The 20,041-nt window shown below is 46.6% G+C and overlaps 1 protein-coding gene across 1 annotated transcript in view; it reads left to right on the forward strand.

The window, feature by feature from the left end:
• SAE1 (SUMO1 activating enzyme subunit 1) overlaps nt 1–20,041 on the forward strand; it is a 1,106,078-nt gene that overhangs the window by 486,852 nt on the left and 599,185 nt on the right. Inside the window, exon 5 of the mRNA XM_069644537.1 lies at nt 5,546–5,645. Within this exon, the coding sequence (XP_069500638.1) occupies nt 5,546–5,645 (100 nt within the window). The remainder of the gene's footprint in view (nt 1–5,545; nt 5,646–20,041) is intronic.

Genomic DNA, 20,041 nt, shown 5'->3' on the forward strand with positions numbered 1-20,041 from the left:
AGCGTCTAGTGATGTCAGCTTCAAAGGCGGGTATTATGATTTAGTGCCTCGAGGTCACATGAAACTTAGGGCGATGCATCAACGGATAAGAGTAGCACAAGTTGGCCGCACCCAACCCGTTGTTTTTGTATGTGTAAAAGTGAGGAAAACTAAATAAGATGCATATAAAAAGATTTTAAGATAGATTACAAAATGCTTTAAAATACATGCCCGAACGATCGGGACAGTTCCATTTTCTAGCAAACTATTCCTTTAAAAGACAAAGCCGCTAGTGAGGTCTAAGGACTTCCGCTATCCGTGACTTCTTATAGTTCAATCAAAACGATTAACTAAAATCTTAGCTCGATGTGAATAAAGTTTGGAAGCAAACCTGTTGAACTTCCAAACAGGAATTGCTTTTTATGACAGCAAGAAAAGTGGCAATTCTGCCCTAAAATTTCTTGAGGATAAGTTCTTTTTGACAAGATTTGACAGACCTAATTCTGTCTTCAAAGCGGTCTTTTTTTTGTTCTGAGATAAGAGTTCTTATAATTAAGAGCCGCAGTGCGATATGTCATAAGTCAACTGACCTGGCAATTTCTGCCAGGCTCTTTCAGCTGGCCTCTCCATTTTCCTCAACTCAAGAATAGAATCAGAAACGCAAGTTTGACTGAATGTTTTGTGTTTACTTAATTTGTTCACCACAGGTGCTAAGGTGTCACTAGCCTACTAGAGTAGAGTAGTGATATCCAAAAATTGATTGGTGAGAAGGCAGACCTTCAAGTAAGTGATCTTGTTAATGAGGGGACGAACTATGTTAATGAAACCTTCAGGTGAAATCCTGTGAATATTCTGAACTTTGGTTAGAATTCTAGCGCTAGTGTCAATTCTGGCTAACTTACAATAGAGCTAAAGCGAGAACATAATCACATAATGGTAATACTCTTACGTTCCGTCCCCTTTCCTGCATACTTGTGGGAAATTCCGTCCGTCGGGACGGGACCGGCGCACTTTTTGTTAAAAAGCAGCAAAAATGTAAAAAATGTGTCGTCCTGTTTTTACGCGCGGTACCGCATGCGGCCGTAACCCCGCCCTCCTGAGCTCCGCCCCACGCATCGCCCTTCAGTCCTTTTCTACGCGCACTCGGGCTGGACTCGCTTGGATCACCGGTAAAAAAAATGTTTGTTCCCGTTGTCCTTCTCTCCTCCAGTTCTGCGGTCGCGTAGTCCTCTGTCTATGCCAGAGTGTTTGGGATTTGTGCCCTGTTCTTCATGTGAACGTCGCTTTGCTAGGGCGGATCCCCATTCTCTCTGTTTTGAGTGTCTCAGGCCGGACCATCGCTGGGATTCGTGCTTCTACTGCGATTCCCTTTCCGTCCGGGCACTCTAACGCTGCCTTCTTCGCTGGGAGGGCGTCTTTCAGTGTGTTCCTCCCTTATCTTCAGCTTTTTATCGACGAAAAGAAGAGATGCCCGGTAAGTTCCTTACTTTTGAGGGCACCCCTGCCGGGGACTCATTCCCAGGGTCTTCTCAGTCCACGAGGGGCTCGAGCAGCTCTAACACCAGGGTTTCTTCTGAGGTGCCTCGCAGACCTAATAGGCGTACTGGAGTTTTCTCCGAGGGTTCCCACGACGGGCCTGCCGATACCGGATCATGATCCGAGGTTCACCGGCCAGGTGCTAAACGTCAGCCCAGTAAATCTGTGGCTATGGACACCGGGGTACGCTCTGAGGCCTCCTTTTCTGGAGCTTTCTGTACCAAGCCACGGCTTGAGGCCCCTCACAAAACAGAGAGGCCTGTTCCTAGGATCTTGTCTGTAAGAGTGATCCCTCAGCCTTCCTGCGCTCAAGAATGCAGTGATACCGGTTCTGTCGAGGGGGCAAAGAGCGTGTTCATGCACCGTAACTCCTCTTTCACCGGCTCTGCCGAGGTTCCTCCTCTGGAGGCTATTTTAGGGGCCACGTCTAAGATGTCAAGTAAACATCCGACCCAAATACTGGTTCAGCCGAGGATCCTTGTGTCAAGGCTAATGTTTTACTTGAGTCCCCTGACCGGCCTGAGGTGGCGATTGCCTCATCTGCACGTGACGCAGTTCTCTTCAGGCATCAACAAAATGTCCGCCCACCCCTCATGTTCCACCGCGGCCATTTTGGATTCTTCCCTTACACCTACGTTCTCGACGTCGGGTGCTGGAAACCTTAATTTTGGGGCTGAGCAGCCTTTTTCACCTCAGGTGGAAGGTCAAAATCTGTTCCGATTGCCGTGCTCGGATGCTGCTGCCACATACTGTCTAGCTTCCGCCTATTTCTGCTCTGCTGATCTATGCGGACCTGATTGGTAGTGGGCCTTCCAGGCAACCATCCTGATTGCGTTCATGGGGGTACGCCCCTTATGAGAGGCCTCTGCCTATCCAGTGCCTAAACCTTCATCAGAGCATGTATTTTTCAGGAAATTTCAGAAGCTTATGCATTCTGACCCTATGAAAGAGTACTTAAAGGTCTTTTCAAGGAAATCTTCCCTGAACCTCTGGCGCCACCTTCCACGCCAGTGGGTCCAGCGGTTGTACCACCTCTTCCTATCGGTCAGCCTCCAGCTCTTCTCCCCTACCCCTGTTGTCTCCCAAAGAGAAGACACCGGTGGAGTGGGATAGCACTTTAAAACCTGTGGCGGCCAGCCATCTGCCACCGATCGGCTGGATGATCCTCAAGCAGATCAGGATAGCGATTAGCAGCCCTGCTCTGTCGGAGCATTCCATGACCGGGTGCTGGATATGATGGCCCTCCTCGATATTCCAGTACCTGAGGCCCCTGCTCCACAGGAAGGGGTGGTTTCGGGAGTGTTCACCTTGTCACCACAAGAGCACACTGGCCTGTTCCTCCAGAGGGACGTTTTGGCTGAGGCCTGTAAGGTCTGGGATGAGCCCCACACCGGGCTGCATATTAATAAGTGAATCAACGCCCGTTATAGGCTTCACTCCTCCGAGGAGATAGCCTTAGCGTCTTGTCCACTCCCTTCCTCGATGGTGGTATCTGCGGCCGCGTTTCAATCCAAGCCAGCTTCTGCGACCTCTACGGCTGCGGCTCAGATTCTCTCCTAGGAGGACACAATTTTAGACTCCTTTGGGCAAGAAAATCTTTGCCAACTCGGCACTGCAGCTTTGCCAAGCAAATACCGAGCTGATACTGGCGGCCGCTAATATGAAACTGTGGAAGGAGTTGGCTGATTTCCAGGAATGCATTCCTGGGGATAGGCTAGACGAATTCAAGGCTGGTTTGTCGGACGCCAGGGTGTTGGCACAAGATCTCCTGGAAGCTGCAGCACATCATGTGGATACCTCAGCTCGAGGCTTGATGGTGGGAATTGACCATCCCGCCAAGCGTGGCTCCATGCAATGATGTTTTCGAAGGAGGCGCAAGAGAAAGTTCTGGACCTTCCCTTCGATGGCAAGGAATTGTTCCATTCATTTACGGATGACGAGCTTACAAAGACCAAGGCGAGCACCCAAACCGCCAAATCTTTGTCAGTCCTGGCAAAGGTCCCAGCTAAGGCCCCTTATACGCGGAGGTCATGGTCTCGGTCTCAATACTTCTCTGGCTTCAAGGAGTTCCAGGGCCGCCAGGTGCGCAGGACTGAACCCCTGGTTGGCAGCACCCGTCGAAAAGAGCAACGTGGCCGGTTTTTCTCTTGCCCATCAGCCTCCTCTCCAAGAGCAGGTAGTCTCTGTGCCGACAAGTCTGCAAAATTATATTTTTTGTCGGTCGCATGAGACTCCGGTGGGAGGACGAATCTCGTCTCATCTGGATGTGTGGCAGACAATCACAGAAGATCGGTGGGTTTTGTCCATTGCTCGGGCGGGCTTTCGCTTGCCCCTCCCCCCTATGCCATCCAACAGATCGGGACACCCTCCCTCAGGCTGAGGTTCAGAAGCTTCTAGACCTCAGGGCGGTGGAATCTGTTCCCCCCCGGGGACCAAGGGGAGGGCTTCTACTCTCGACTGTTCAGTGCCCAAACCCAACCAGGCTGGTCTGCGCACCATCCTCTACCTTTCCCAGTTCAACCTTTCTCTTCCCCAAGAGAAATTCAAGATCACACCCTGCCAAATAAAGTCCTCTCTTCGTAAGGGCAACTGGCTCAGTGTAGTGTACCTTCAGGACACGTATATGCACATCCTGATATGGAGGCTGCATCTGAAATATCTGCAGTTTTTCTTGGGAGGGGAGCACTTCCAGTTCTGAGTGCTCCCTTTTGGTCTCAGCTCGGCACAGCGCTTCTTTACGAAGATGTCGGTCATCGCAGCTTTCCTTCAGCTACAGGGTTTTAATGTATATCCGTACTTGGACGATTGGCTCCTACGCAGCCCTTGTCCTCTGACAGCTGTGAGCAATCTCCAGACCCTCCTCCAGCTCCTGTTCCATCTTGGGCTGTCTGTGAATTGGCAGAGATCTTCCATGATGGTCTCCCAAGACCTGATCTTCCTGGGTTTCCGTTGGAACACGATCGACTCCAGGGTGTATTTAACGGCGGACAGGATTGCGGATCTATTCGCCACGTGTCAACTCTTCATCCGGTCAGAGTACATGACGGCTCTCTCCTCCTTCTGCTCCTCTGTGCGCCACAGCTGGCTCATGTCGGAGGCTTGCCTCTGCGTATTGCTTCGCCTCCTCCATTCAAGGGTGATTGCACCTTTATTCGCGTTCCACGGCTGAAAAGTGGTGTGTTTATCTTCAGCTGTCAAGCCCATGGAGAGACCTGCATTGTCTCGAGCCAAACATCCAAAAGCATGTGCAGTGTTATTTTGAGTCTCTGTTAAATGTAGCTTCAGTTTCCCAGATTCCAATGTATGCAGATAATGCCTTATAGTTATAGGGAGTTCCCCATGGGAATGGGGGTCCTTAACCCCTTGACGGGCGTCACTCACAGTGAAGTCCTGGTATTCTAAACCCCCAAGGATGGTTTTGCTTAGCAGGCGCTGACCTCCCTACGCTCAAAGGGTGTGGTAATCCCCTCCCCAATTCTCCCCCCCACCCCCCCTGCCCACTACCCACCCTCGGAAAAGGGACAAAGCCTTCAGATTAGTCACAGCAGTTCCAGGGTTTAAAATTGAGAATTGATGAGCAGGAGATAAAACCAGCTCTCGGGTGTCGGGCATCACCCTGTTGGCATGAGTTTCCACAGGGGATCCAGGATCTACCAGAGATGCTCCTTTAACCTTTTGCCCACTAGGTATGGACCATTGTGTTTAAACGTTTATTAGAGTCTTTATTAACATTCTCAAATACAATGTCATATTTAAATGTTTGTCAGGCACTAGGTCAGGCTAGGACCCAAAGGTAGCTCGTGGTAGCTGTTGGTTTTAAGCTAACCAGGCTCTACTATGCTATCTCCCAGCAATTTTGAACCCTGCAACATAGGTCTATTCTGTGAAAGAGTTGCAGATGTCCTGGCATAACGTTATTAAAATATTCTGTGACACTCCTGTGCCAGAGCACATTTAAATGGTGTAAATGTACATGGAATGCTAGTATTTTGTTTTTGAAGTTGGCACATGATCGTGGTTGTATTTTTAGGGAAAAGACCAAGGTTGCCAAGACAAGCCAAGGTGTTGAAGATGGACCAGAACCCAAAAAAGTGAAGCTTGATGCAAACGAGACTACAATGGTGAAAAAAGTACGTATTTGGTTTTAGTACTTATATGCAGTGTAGCATTTCAAGTACAGGTACTAGCTATATTTCATTAAGGCCCGAAATATGTTTTAACAATTGAAAAACGTACTTGTAGGCTTTGTAAGGCGCAGGTGCACTGGAAAAATGTACACATCTGTAAGAAGACTAGTAACTAGAGATGGTTTTTTTGCACTTTTTATTCATAATCCTAAAATCCTTCCTTCAGAGAAGTTTTGAGTTTGCTTGATTGGACATCACATCTCTCTAAAACTGCAAGCTAATGCATGTTTGGCAGATGATTTTGGTCCTAATTTCAAAGTCTCATAGTCTGTTAGCAAATGTGCAAAGATTTGTATTTGTGTATTCTTTTATACAATCGATTACTTTTGTTCTAATTTTCAATTGGATGCCTTTTTGATGGGGCTGAAATATGAAGTAGGAATGCATGAAAGGTGAAAAGTTCATTCTTAGCAGAAGCACAATAAAAACATTCTAATGATTTAACAAGATATGTCAAATTTCTTAAGGTCAATTGACATATACGGCATGGCATCTTTTTTCAAATTCTTATTTCCTTCTGTATAACTAAGCAGTAATGAATCAACATGTTCAGATGAGTGTTTAACCATTATTTATACCTCCACAGATGTAAATGCTCAGACCTTCAAATCACTTCATATTGGAGTATACAATATGCATGTTTTGCAAATTTACAAATTAACTTACACTTCCGTCCGATAAAGTTTGTGATGCTAGATCTTAAATGAAGGCTAGAGCAGTCTCTGGATATATTTAACTGGTTCCCACCATATTAGAAATAGTTTGATCCTTTTTTGTTTAAGTTTACGTTTTATTCTTTTTGATAACAAAAGATCAATAGTGTAGGAGTTACAAGAATGCCCTGTAGAGATCCTTGCCCTAGGATAATGGTGAATCAAATTGCACTCAGCCAGCCGCAAGTTTTTTTGTGGCCAGCAATTTACATTCTCCCAGCTTTTCCTACAGCGTTATGCAATGGCAATGTTCACTGAATAGTCCAACAACTGTTGCAGCCAATTAGGAGTTTTATATCTCATCCTTGTCCCCAGTAGGCAACAGGACTTATTTCAGTAGCTATGCGGCCTTCTCAGAATCCAAAAATGTCTTTGACTAATGAATAGCTGGCTGTAGCAGACCCGCTTTCACCACTCAATAAGAATTTCCTATTTTATCTTATTTAGTTTTCCCTTCTTTTTAATTGTTTAAAGCAATAGGCTTGGGCACATAGGGATCTTCATGCCCCATACCAAGATACCCCTTTTGCTACTGCTCAGATTCCTTCTTTGTCCATTAGGTCTGTTACCTGGACAACGATGGCTGGATGTCTATTGTCATCACGTTTGGTTTTAATCCAGAGAAACATTTGTCCACGTTCATGGGGACCTCCATTAAATTAAGGCCCAGAATCCTAGTGATCCAGTTGGCTGTAAAGTAAGTGGGGCCACCCCCTCCAACCCCAGGAGGGAGAACCAGGACTCTAATATGATTCTTCTTCGATGTAATTTTCTTGTTGCTTGGGTTTATGATCATTATTGTTTGAGCGTATAATTTGCTGATTCAAGAGTATTCAGCTATTTGGTAATATTGTCGATAACTCGGGGATCCTCTTTCTGTGATTCAGCTTCAGACCACCTGTCCTTATCGTCTTTAGACAGCCTGCTAATCTGTCCTGATTGTACAAGGCTTGTAGTGCTGTAGCTCTTGTTGCGCAGATTCTGAGTCTGTCTTGACAATGAAGTGGCAAATTGAGCCTACCAAGTGAATTGTAAGGGCCTACTGTGTGAATGGGGGTGCATTTGAAGTGGCCCTCATGCCAAGGGGGTGAGGTGGAAGGTTGTATACGGATATCAAAATTGGGATTTGATGAGCAAGAGCTAAAGGCAGCTCCTGGGTATCCAGCATTAAAGAGTAATTGGGAGCTACCTCTGGTCAACCAGGAGCTAGTGCATAGTGTTCCGCAAATCTAAGTTCCACATAAGATGCAAACATATTATTTTGTCCTTTTTATGACCCCTTTTTTAAATGTTGTAGAGGTGTGTCCTAATGCTTATTTAAAGATTGTCCCAAACGCACAGATTTAAATCCACATAGATGTGTTTGATCGGCATGTGTTGGCCTTGGGAGCCAAACGTAGCTCCTGGTAGCTGTTGGTGTCAAGTTAACCAGAATCTTTTAGGCCAAAAGCAGGAGCTAAATAGCTCCCAGCTCCCCACAAATTCGGACCCTGTATAGAACAGAACTTTGAACTTTCAGCCCTATTGAGTGAAGCTGAGAAGACGGTGCAGTCAGGGGAAAATGCAATATCATTACGTTGTGTCTAACAGTGTAGAGAAGAGAATTGAGAAAGGGCTCTGCTGCATTCTGAGAAATGAAGGATCAACAAACACCCGTCATTTTTGAAGTTCAAAGGATCTCTTTTAACTATATCAAGGTGGTTGGGAGATGAATCCTATAGGTTCTATGGGGTTGCATTACAACAGACAAGGGATACAATTTGAAAGATGTCAAAATGGTTAACTTAGTTTTACAAGCTTTGCTATTAGAATACTGATCTTCCCTAGCATACAGTCGCAGGGATATAGTGGCAGGCACTGGGAGTACTGTGTGAGTACCTCTTGGCTGCATCACACTGCTTATTTGCTGGTTCCTGCCTTTGCTGCTGTTGCATAGCCACGAACACGGACACAGAACTTTCTGCTTCTGCTGGATGCTAAGGTGACCGACACCTATCCTTGGACTCATATTGGACTTTTGTTTGTTTCTTTTCCTTGCCCCCACACCTCTCCCTGCTTTCTCCAGCCCCCACCCCCAGCTATCAGACTCCAGCGAGCCCTGTGGATTTCTGGGTCTGACTCGTTTTCTTGTCTTTTTTGCAGACTCGGCGGTGAACACGTTCCCGCCACCAGGCGTACTCCTATAACACGAGCATGCCTGCGCACACTTGGGAGTACCGCTTGGCCGCTTAGCCGAGCAGACATGGGGACAGGGGTGTGTTTGCCATTAGTGTACAAAACTCACATCTGTATATCCATTGGGTATAAGGTATTTACCTTTTACAATTTTAAATCTTTGTCCACATTGTAATTTACTGTGATGGCATTTGCAGTGTACAAATTCACTTTAAACATGCCGGCTATTGCCCCTCTCTTGCTTCCAAGGTTGCCAGCGCTTACAACAGAAAACGATCATTGCCCCGGCATACTTCCCCAAACCTTTTTTTCTGCTACCTCATTTACGCCCAAAATCTCGGCTAGCACACAATCTAACTTCCCATTTAATGTACAAGCTAACGGGGTGGTGTTGTCTTCCTCGTCCCGGTTTACCCTCTCTTCCTCTAGTGGACGCAGACCTTCTCCACTAACCGTTGAAAAAGTTCATGATACCTTTCATAGGCCGTTAGGGCGTGTGAATCCACAACCCTTCTCTGATGTTAGTATGTTGGCTTCCACCAAAAACTGTCCGGCTCCGCCCAACTTGGATATTCCCATCTTGCATATCGACTTTCTGTACTTGCAGCACGACCACTCTATTTCCATTCATGCGAGCCAGTGCAAGTCCCCTATTTCCTTGAGGGAGGTAGATGCATCACTCACCTCACAATCTGTGTCCTTTCAGCCATCGGCAGCCCACTCTAACCCAATGCTACAGTCTTTTGTCCTCCCCACTCCTCGCCCAATCACACAACCTCAGACTGATAACTCATTACATCATTTACTTATGATTCAAACCGCTCTTACAGCTATTAACACTGCTATTTTTAGTTTGTGTAAATTATTTGAATCATTAGACTCCAAATTGTATTACCAGACATCTCAATTTGAGGATCTAATGAAATGGTTGTCCTCACCAGACCTAATTAAAAAGGATAATTGGGGACAGAACAATTCTGTATCCAAAGTGTTGTCAGTCGGTTGTGTCTGGAGGAGCAAAATGAGCCTGTAATTCAGGTTCCAGTGGCCGTAGGTGCTCCGGCCACTGTGCCATGTCCTCTTCCACCAATTTCAGGCATTATTTGCCCAATAGCGCACTCGCCCCCTGTGTTGTCCATACCAAAATTAAGTGATTACCAGTTGGTTCCTAATGGCTCTGCGGTCATTCTGGTTGTACTTGAAGACAACAGTCAATTACGTCCTGCTCAGGACAAGATCATTCTTAAATCCAGAAATCCTAAATTTACAAAAAGGAGACTGTTCTCTCTCATACGAAAAACCAAGAATATGGCGGGTCAAAACATTCAAAAACTACACTCGATGCATTTTTGAAAGCCCTGGGAAAAACATCTACATCACACTCAGTCCCGATAACCAGGAATAGGCCTGTAGCGAATCAAGCTGATCTGACAATGGGAGCCATGGACGCCCCTTGGTCTGCTCTTGTAACGCTCACCTGATTCTCGCAGAGGCGCCGGTCTTGACTGGGCGACTACCGTATCTTCAAAAGTGATGTGCACCACCCGGTTGGCTCTTTGGGCTGGACCTCTGTGCACTGTATGCCTGACTCGAAGAGTAAGATGTCTGCAGATATAAAATATGGGATTAATGAACTGGGGTTATTGGGGTGTCCCTATCTCTTTCCTTTTCTCCTCTCCTGTAGAACCCCAAAGGTTAACGCTCTCACCTTAGGTAAGTGAACGCCGAGCTCTCCATCTGCCTCGGGGCAGGGTGCTGTAACCAGTTTCTTCACTGGATAGGTAGCGCAGGCCTCTTGACTTCAGAGGACCTCTGTCCGTCGTTTACTTCACGAACGGTGAGTTCCGAATATTTCAAATGTCTTTAAAAGTCTTTTGTAATGCTGTCTCTTATTTTGCAGGGTTCCGGCGATGGCGGTTGACTGGCTGAAGTGAGTTGAGGATGGACCCGTATGCGTAATAGAAGTGCCTGGAAGCGCGTAAGTAAGCGCTTGTTGCTTGCTTCACGATGCGCACTAACTGCCCTTTTATTTTGCAGGTACCAGTTCGGAGCTGCTGAAGGATGCCGGAATGCCCACTAAGTTCGGCGTGGATGGAGTAATGGCACGTGAGTATTGAACGTTACCCAATGTCTTTAAACGCACCTTCTTTTGTCTTACAGATGCGGGATGCAGCGCCGAAGGCCTCCGGAGCGTGCGAAGAGTGGGTAAGCTTTTATCTTTCAGATGCCGGAATGCAGTGCGATGACCTCCGGAGCGCGTGAAGAGTAGGTAAGCCTTTGTCTTTCAGATGCAGGAATGCTGCGCGAGGCGTTGATGACAGCCGATGGACCAGGTAAGAGATGCGCCGTCACTGAAGACCGTAGTGCTAACCTGTTCTTTATTGTCTTTATAGATGTTGCTGAAGACTGGATTCAGGATGGTAAGCCTTTTTCCTTTAGGCCCAGGATCAGATGCAGAAGACACGATGAGCGTTCTGCTGCAGAGGATGCAGAATAACGCAAAGCAAGATTCATCCATCGGGTGTTGTTTAAATAGCCTCCTGTAGTGCTTAGGTGTCTCCTTCCACAGCCACGCCTAGGTAAGAAAAGAGTTCCTGCTTTCCAGAAGAGTTCCAGTGTTCTGAACCTAGGGAGTGGCTCCTGCCCCACCCAACAGGAAAAGTAGTCCCAAACAGAAGAGGATCAGGGGTTCAACTGGCAGGTAATTAAGCAGCATGGTCTGCTGCAGGTAAGTCCACCCAAGCATTATGAGCCCGGCGCTTGCAGCGCTGGGACTGGGCATATTTATGAGCCTGGCGCCACTGGCGCCAGGACAGGGTCCAAAAGGTCCCAATTGGGACTGGCTGGCACTCGGAACCTGGGTTATGGGTCTGCTTAGAAGGGAGTCGGGTAAGTCCTGGCCTTTTGGAAGCAGAGATCATGACAGCTCTTCTCACTGGCGCCAACAGCAACTCTCCACAGTTGGGCAACTCCTTCTCTCCCCTCACTCACTTGGTACACACACTACAACACTCAAGGGATGCTGCTCCTGTGGTCTATCAGGCATTTGAGCCCACCCAACCTGTAGCCTCTACCTCCTCTGCCCAGACTCCTTTAGTTACAAACCAGTATGGGCTACTAGGTCAGTCCACTCAGGAGACAGAGAAACCTACTTCAATCATGTGTGGACCACCTTCAACCACGAGAACTGTGTCATTTGCCCCTCAGGTCGCTACCAGTCTTCTTGCTGACTCGGGCATGGCACAAGATGCTGTAGAGGAACTCAAAGAGAGTTGATGAATACTTAGCGGCTAAACTCGAAAAGAAATGTCATAATTCTGCAGAGCCTCAAACTGCCACGGTCGCCGTTTCGCAGTGCGCGGTTGACCCTCCCTCATGCCACTCACCAGATGCATCCTCTGGAACCAAGGCTACATCTTGGTCTGAGGATCATCGAGCAACTAAGACCTATGGAGCAGCGGCCCAATTGAAATGGGCACTTCGTAAGCCTGATCAACAGACTTCCTGCCAACATTTGCATCCCCATCGAGCCAGTTTCCATACATTCATTTTAAAAACTTCCCAGTACATGACTTAAATCGGCAGAATGTTTTAAACATTTTTGGGGACATAGATGGGCTGCACAATATATCTACATTATATATTGATCAAATTGAATTTGACTGAACGCACACTCTCAGTAGTTAGAATATGGATCCCCTCCGGAGTGATCTAGCAATCCATTTGGTGTTGCAAAATGCAACTTTTTGATATCGGCGTTCTATTGGCAGGGGATCAGGAGTGTTTAGCTGCAATATCTCAAATTTCAAAAATAAAACCGAACATCAGGGCACCAACAGAGAAAGTCGAGACATCCCAAGAACTTTGCGTTCGCACCATTAACCACCAATTTGTAGTGCCACATCGAATTTAACAATTGTAAGTTGGAACACTAGAGGCCAAGCTCATCTCCATTAATCATTCAAAGATCTGCCTGGTCTATACCATATCATAGCCCTTCAAGAAACTTGGCTGACCAGCCCTCCCCTATGGGACAATTGCGAGCTTATTTTGATCCCAGCTGTCCCTAGTGGAGGAAGACAATCCTCAGGCCTTCTTGTGGCGGTCTACATTAAGTCGGGCTTTACCATCACGCCTTGGGCTTCCGTGGGCACCCACATCCAGCTAGTTAAAATCGCCAACAATGCTAAGTCATTTGGCCTGGTTAATTTTTATCGCAATGTTTTGGCTATGTCCAACAAGGTTTTTTTATTCTGGTCTAATTACTATTTTTCATGCTATACTATTGAACCCTGCGATCACCCACACTGTCATTGTGGGTGATCTCAATCTTGATTGTTGGAATGAGGTGCTACAATGAAACCGTGCGTAAATGGACTGCTTTTATGGGTGAAAGGAACTTTTATATGGTTAATGGTGCAGTACCGGGCGATTCGCCTCCACATTATACGTGGCATCGTGGCTTGAGCTCCAGCATTATTGATTACATATGTCGATCACAATCTCTTTCAGAAAGTAAAAAAAACGAACTGTAAGAGACAAATTGCATAGCGACCATAGCCTTTTGATCTTAAAGATTGACTGGAATTTTTCTCAGGTAGACAAAAAAATCCTTCTATCAATCTTAACTCGCTGTTAATTCAGCACGTTCTTGAGTGCGTTGGGATGTGAGATCATTAGCCACGTTCAAGAACGTGGTTGATCATAACTTCATATCAGCACACCCAGCACAGTACTCTGAATTATTGCATACTTTTGTTAAAACAATTGCAATTCCATATCACAACAAAGTTCGTTTCCCTCGTGTTTTTGATTCGGAAATCCATTGCATCAGAGCTCAGTTCTGAAAAAAAAACAAACTCCACCCTGCCGTCCCATTGGCAATATCTTAAAACTACTAAATGCAGGTACAAAAATTGGTTACGTGGTCGGAGAGCTTACATATATCAACAAGACAGTGAAGCCATGGCAGCTGCAATGTGTAATAAAAATTCTGCAGGTATGTGGCACCTTTTAAACAATCGTACTCCTCATCAGCAAGGTGATGCTCAAATCAAAAGTGTGCATGAACGAAATTGGATTACCCATTTTACGGCCTTGTATGCCGACCCCCAATATGCAAAGCTTCAATATGAGCCAGTACCCGCATCATCATGGCAAATTGAGTCCTCGTATGATACAATTTATGCTCTCGTAATGAAGATTTGCGCTTCCAGGGCCATGGGCCCTGATGGGTTATCCAATTATATGTTCAGAACAAATCCCATGAATGGGCGCACATTCTTGAAATCCTCTTCCGAGGCATATTAAACACGCGACTCATTCCACCATCCTGGGAAACTTCTATCATACCCATTTTCTGTCACGCTTACCGGGAGACCGGGGTTCGCCACTCGCGCTATTCCTTCCTGGCGCCTCTATTCGTGCTTTCGCGCTTGGGGAGGCGCCGGAGGGAGAGCTTCGGGGACCTGGGCTGCAGCTCCTCGGCGCATGCGCGGGAGACCTCAGTCACGGTTCCGCGCATGCGCCGTGGAGCGGTTACCCGGGATTGGAGCGGCTTGCTGTTCAAGCCTCGCTCTGGGTCCGCCGGCGCCCGGCTACAATCAGGCTTGCGTTCCTGGCCTCGGGGGTGCCGTCGGCCCATAAAGGGAGAGTGAGGATCGGGAGCAGATCGCGTCTCAACGCGTTCTGTTCCAGATCGTGCTACTTGCTCTCCCTTGTGTTCCAGCACCTGCCTAGCTCTTTCCTTCAGCCTGGGGATTCCCTTCCCTTTTCCTCTCCAGTCTGCCTCCAGTTTTCTCCCCTAGGGTTCTCCTGGATCTCCCTTGGTTCTCTTTGGGTTTTGCTGGGGTTCCCTGCCTTGTAGTTCTCCTCTCCCAGCCTGGTCCCTGTTTGGTTTCCCCATCTTTTCCCGGGTTTCCTCTCCCTTTGCCTCACCAGTGCTCCCTGCTTTCCCTTGCCTCTTCTCTCCTACCTTGCGCCAGCCTGTGCCCTGTGGTCATCCTGCCAGTGCCTTTCCTGGTGCTTGCTTCCACCATCTTTGGACTGTCAAGCATCACAGCATCCAGTGTCAGCTTCTGGAGTACGGCCCGTCTTCTTTGGACTCTCAAGCATCACAGCATCCGGGGTCAGCTTCTGGAGTACGGCTCCTTGTTCTTTGGACTCTCAAGCATCACAGCATCCAGTGTCATTCTCCGGGAGTTCGCCTCTGACTTCTTTGGACTCTCATGCCCTTTTTCTTCAGCTTCATTTCTTAGAATCGCCTCTCCCATCCTTGGACTCTGGAGCTTCGCCACTTCAAAGACTTGTTCCTTCAACCTCTCCTGCCTGTGCTTGCACAGTCCCGACGTCACAGAAACCAGGAGAGAGCAGCTTGTGCTGTTGGGAATCGGTCCATCTTTTACCCAGTACCCATTTTGGGTGGAGGAGAGGCTGGTTTCTTGTGTCACCAATTCTTCTCGTCAGTCTGGCTGCCCCGTCGGGATCAACCAGGTATTCAGGTACGCAACTTTCCCGCAACTCCCACTTTAACATTTTCAAAAAGGGTGACCATAGCGTCCCATCAAACTATCGCCCAATTGCGCTTTTGGACGCCCTGGGAAAGATCTTCACCAAACTGGTTTTGTATGATTTTAATGCTTGGACTATGAAATGCCATTTGCGTGATCCTAATCAAACTGGCTTTGTGGCTGGTATGGGCACCTATATCAACTTATTTGCCCTAAATGCCATCAAAGCCCAATGTCAGACGCAAAAGCAACAAGTTTTCTTTGCGTTTGTAGATCTTCATGCCGCATTCGATTCCGTTAGCCGTCTTTGTTAGGGAGAATTCTCTGTTTAGGCTGAATTTCCCTACCTAGTGAGTCCCCCAGCAGCTTTGCTGGATATCTGGGTTTATTTTTTCTCCCCTGCCCAGAGTGAGACTCTTTTACCCTCACTCTTGGACATGTTGAAGTGTGTTTTCTTGGTTAAACCTTGTGTTGAATGGGCTATGGGGTCTTTTACTCCATAGGGCCTCATGTATTTTTGTGATGTGGGTTACACAGCACCCTCTGTGCCGTGACCCAGGGGTGTCCTAGGGACTCCCCAACATAGACTCCATACCCTGGGACTGACTACTGTCTCCCAGGGCATGTAAAGTCACCAAAGACTTTGCTAGTCTTGAATCCTGAACAGAACCAGTACAAACCATCATATTGTGGACGTACTGGCTGGGGCAATTCGATTGCCCCAGGGTCTGTTAGTCGAGGGGGCACGTCTCCGTCCCCCCTGATCGAGTTTTGGCTGGTGGCAGTGGAAACTACGTTTTATATTCGACCGCGAATATTTTCCTATGGGATTTCCCATTGTTTTAGGCTAACACATTTAATTATTTATTTACGGTAGCCTTAAACATACCGCCGGTTTATATATTTATTATTATAACTCCGGTTGGGATTTTTTGCCAAAACTTGATTCTAAAAATGGCGTTGGTGTTCGCCTCTGTAACTCTGACCCAAAGTGGAGCCCTTTGTTCCACTTTTGGCGGGCTTCTCCACAGAAGCCCTCCAAAGTGGTGCCACTCTGTCTGGGGTACTTAGGAGGGGTGGAGGGGGATTTAGGCAACTCAAGTCGCACTCCGTCCTGATTGGCCCAAGTGGTGAGCCGGCCGGCTCACCACTTAGCATGTTTGAGTGACAGCTAGGCTGGGTGAATGGGGGTTTGCTGCATAAAAGCAGGGCTTTGGGGACTGGAACTTCAGAAGTCGCCACAGGACCAAGAATCCGACGAGGGAAGAGCTGAGCCGACCTGCTTCGACGACACCACCCGGTGGAGCCCTGCTGAACCGTCTCACCACCTTTCCCGACGACTGAGGAGAACTCTTAACGGAGTGGCTCCTTCCCTTGACTGGTGGGGACAACCAGTTTTCACCTTCTTTCCGCTTCTCGAGGTATCTCGTGGCCGCCTTGCCCGTGCCAAGCACCCCGGCAACCGGAATACCACACTTTTACCCCTAACCGCGAAAGTCGGTACAACCCTTTAACCGGAGGACTCCGCGGCTGGTTTCTTCCCGGGCAGTGCAACGACCTTCTTCTTCTGCTCTTCAGCGAGAACTTCTTCTCCCCTGACCGACGTCGAGCCTTGCTGCCACTGCCTGGAACAACTGCCACCGCTGGAGGATCCTTTCCGCTTAAGGTACTGTGTTCCGCCTGGCTTCCCTTGCCACCGACTGTACGGGGTAGATTTAGCCCTCGGCTTTCGAACCTGGGAGTGCCTGGAATACCCTGGCTAAACTTCTAAGCCACTCTAAACTCTTTCTAACTCTTTGCAAGACTTTGAATCCCTAATAACAGTGTGATCTTGGGCACATTTTCGCTCCGGCTACTCTAAGAGTGGGCCCTGCCTAGTGACTTTTGCTCACCTGTGACTTTGTGCTTCTTTGAGTCTATTGCAAGTGTTCTGGACCTTAGAGTGGTGTGTTTAACCCATTTCTGTTTCTTTTTATCCCTTCCTTGAACCTACTAGAGTGTCATCTAACGTTAAGCGCTCACCTCTGTTTTAATTATGTGGTGTTAACCTAGAGTTGTCTAGATAGGAGTAAGGGTTGAAACTGCTTTCATTATAACTGTGTTGGAAGTGTTTTTACCATACTTTGCTAGAGTGTCTTCAACTTATGTGTTCTTGAAAATAAATAACTATATACTTTTGAAACCAAGCTCTGGTCAGTGTTTGCTTGTGCTATTGTGTCTGAGTACATATTGTGTATACTTTGCATACTGCCTAACTCTTCTTGAGGGAAGTCTGACTGCTCAGCCACAGCTACCAGGTAAATCTGGGTGGTGCGGACTGCTACCAAGTGGGTTTACTGTTATACCTGTAGTCTTAAATCTTTTGCAGTGTTCCCCAAGGGAACTGCACAGGTTTCTGCCTAACGCATTCGATTCCGTTAGCCGTCTTCTACTTATATCCAAACTACGGCGAGATCGCTGTCCAGCTACACTTTGATATTATTCATTCTTACATTCAACACTTCCATTCGAATTCGTATTACCATGGATGGTCTGCTTTAAGAGACTATCTTCACTGAACAAGGTCTGAAGCAGGGATGTTCATTGGCCTCTATCTTTAACTACTTTATCTACGACGTTAGAGCATCAGTATCCAATGTTGTCAGATTCCCCTAAATTCAATAATCACCCGATACAAACGTTAATGTATGCAGATGACCTCATTCTCGTTTCAAAAACCCAGACTGGTCTTCAGCGACTACTAGATGCCTTTCATGACTACACACAGCTTAATGAGTTCAAAATCAATATAGTGAAAACACAAATTGTGTACTACTCGCCCAGACGTTTTGGGCAGCTGGCTCACTCCTGGACCATCAATCAGTCCCCAGTTATGGTAGTACAACACTATAACTATTTGGGGATGTTGTTTGAGGGCAAAATGAAGACACATGGTCATCTAGAGCGCGTGGAGACAAACTGTCCAAACTGACCTCATCTATTTCCCAGGCCTGCATTATCAAGTACAGTTATGGAAAATTTTAGATCATGCCTGCTTGTCATTTTTGGAATATGAAAATTGTAGCATCATTGCTGTATAGATTGGAAACCCTGCCGAGTGATTCGCCTTTTCAATTCATAAAGTTGGAAGCCAAATTTTGGCGGACCGTATTACATCTGCCTCAATGTACACCTGCGGCTTGGATCAGATATGAGCCCAGGCTGGTTTCGCTCCAGGCGCACTATAATTGGAGACTGCTCTTTATTCAAGAAATGCTTGTTATCAACAGAGTTCAATGTTATTTTGAAACTAGTATCTCAGTACATGTTTTCAGCAAGTCACACTTTCATAAGTAATTGGCTCCGGAAAGTTTATCACATCTTAGCCGAAGCAGAGATCTCTCTTGAACTACTGCTCAGTAACCCCGACAAAGCAAAGCTTAAGATCCACCGAGTAGATTGGATCAAAACTAGAGAAGTATGTTTAATTTACCGTGATGGGGATGGATTACGCTTCCTGCTGCAAAAATGTTCGCACCTTGCCTCCATATTTGGTACGTTGTCCTTTGTCCAAATTTCGTAGTGACATACTACGTCTACGTTTTAATCTTCGGGTCACCAATGATGTAAAAGCAAAGCGCAGACTTCTGCCAACTCATAGTAACATCTGCCGCTTTTGCTTAGATGGTGATACTCAAGAAACTCTAGCACATTTGATCACTGAGTGCTGTATTCTCCAGCCCGTGAGAGAGATCTTCTTTACTAGACATTGTAAACACTTGGGGAGTGTAGCACAACAAGAATGCTGGTCTGTTATTTTAAGTTCAGGCAATTTGCCCTTACAAATAGCAACTATCAACTTCTTGACCAGTTTAAAAATGGAAGATGGAGTAGTTGGCATAGTGTTATGACATGTTGAATAACTGCCTACTTTCTGTCATCATAATACTTTCTTGATATCCAAATAGTGCACTATGTTCAATATATGTTTATAACCTTGAATTGGCCCCTCCCTGTGTAAAAGGGCCGTTTGTTAGTTAAGAAGTGATATCTATACTGTAATTAATGCACATCAATGGTGACATGTATAGTGTTAGCCTGTGATTGCTGTCTGTTTGTTCATGATTGATAATTATGACTATTTAATAGAGAATATTTAAATTTGTTTTAATGTACGTTTTGTTTTATGATCTTTTATATTTGAAAGGTTGATTTAATTCAGCTGTTACAAATATAAAAAAATAGTGGCAGGAACTATTCTAGTCCGTCTTTGCTGGGCAATATATTCCTTTAACTATCTCCTTGTTAATCTATCGGCAAGTAGTCCCCCCCCCCCCCTTTGTTTAGAATATTGGTCTGGAATAGATATTCTCACACTCTTGCCACTTCCCTTGCTTAGTTTTTGTTGGGCTGTAATGTTACCCTCCAGCCAAGGGTCACCCTCCTGGGCCCATAGTCTCCTGCTTCATTCTGGGGTTGATGCTCAGCAAATATATCTGGTTGTTCTCTCTTTGTGCCGTCATTCCCACTGTGGGATATATCAGTGTCTTCCACTTGGGATGCTCCTCTCCCCTCTTTATCCGATATGTAACCCAGTCTTTGCCACTGCTCAACCCAGAGCCCTTTTATAGAGTTAGTTATTCTGATTGTTCATGCAAGTCTTGTTATGCTCATCTTTCCTCTCTTCTCAAGGTGGGATTGGTCATGCCCCCTTCTTTAGTAGCTTTTAAACGTGTCCCTTCCTCCTCCTAAAGGTTATCTGCTGTGTGTCTGTTATTCCTTTACTGGCATTTATTCCTGCTTGGAATATGCATGGCAGTGGCCAATGGCTGATTAATGCCATCAACCATTTTGAAGCCAGGCAGAAGTAGGTATTGGACTGTGCTGCTCTTTGGTATTATGCCAGTGCTCCACCATACAGCAAGTATTCCAATCCAAGTTTATTATGTAGGCGCTGGAAATA

Source organism: Ambystoma mexicanum, chromosome 2p (genome assembly GCF_040938575.1).
Source record: "Ambystoma mexicanum isolate Mex_15411 chromosome 2p, UKY_AmexF1_1, whole genome shotgun sequence".
NCBI classification, from domain to species: domain Eukaryota; kingdom Metazoa; phylum Chordata; class Amphibia; order Caudata; family Ambystomatidae; genus Ambystoma; species Ambystoma mexicanum.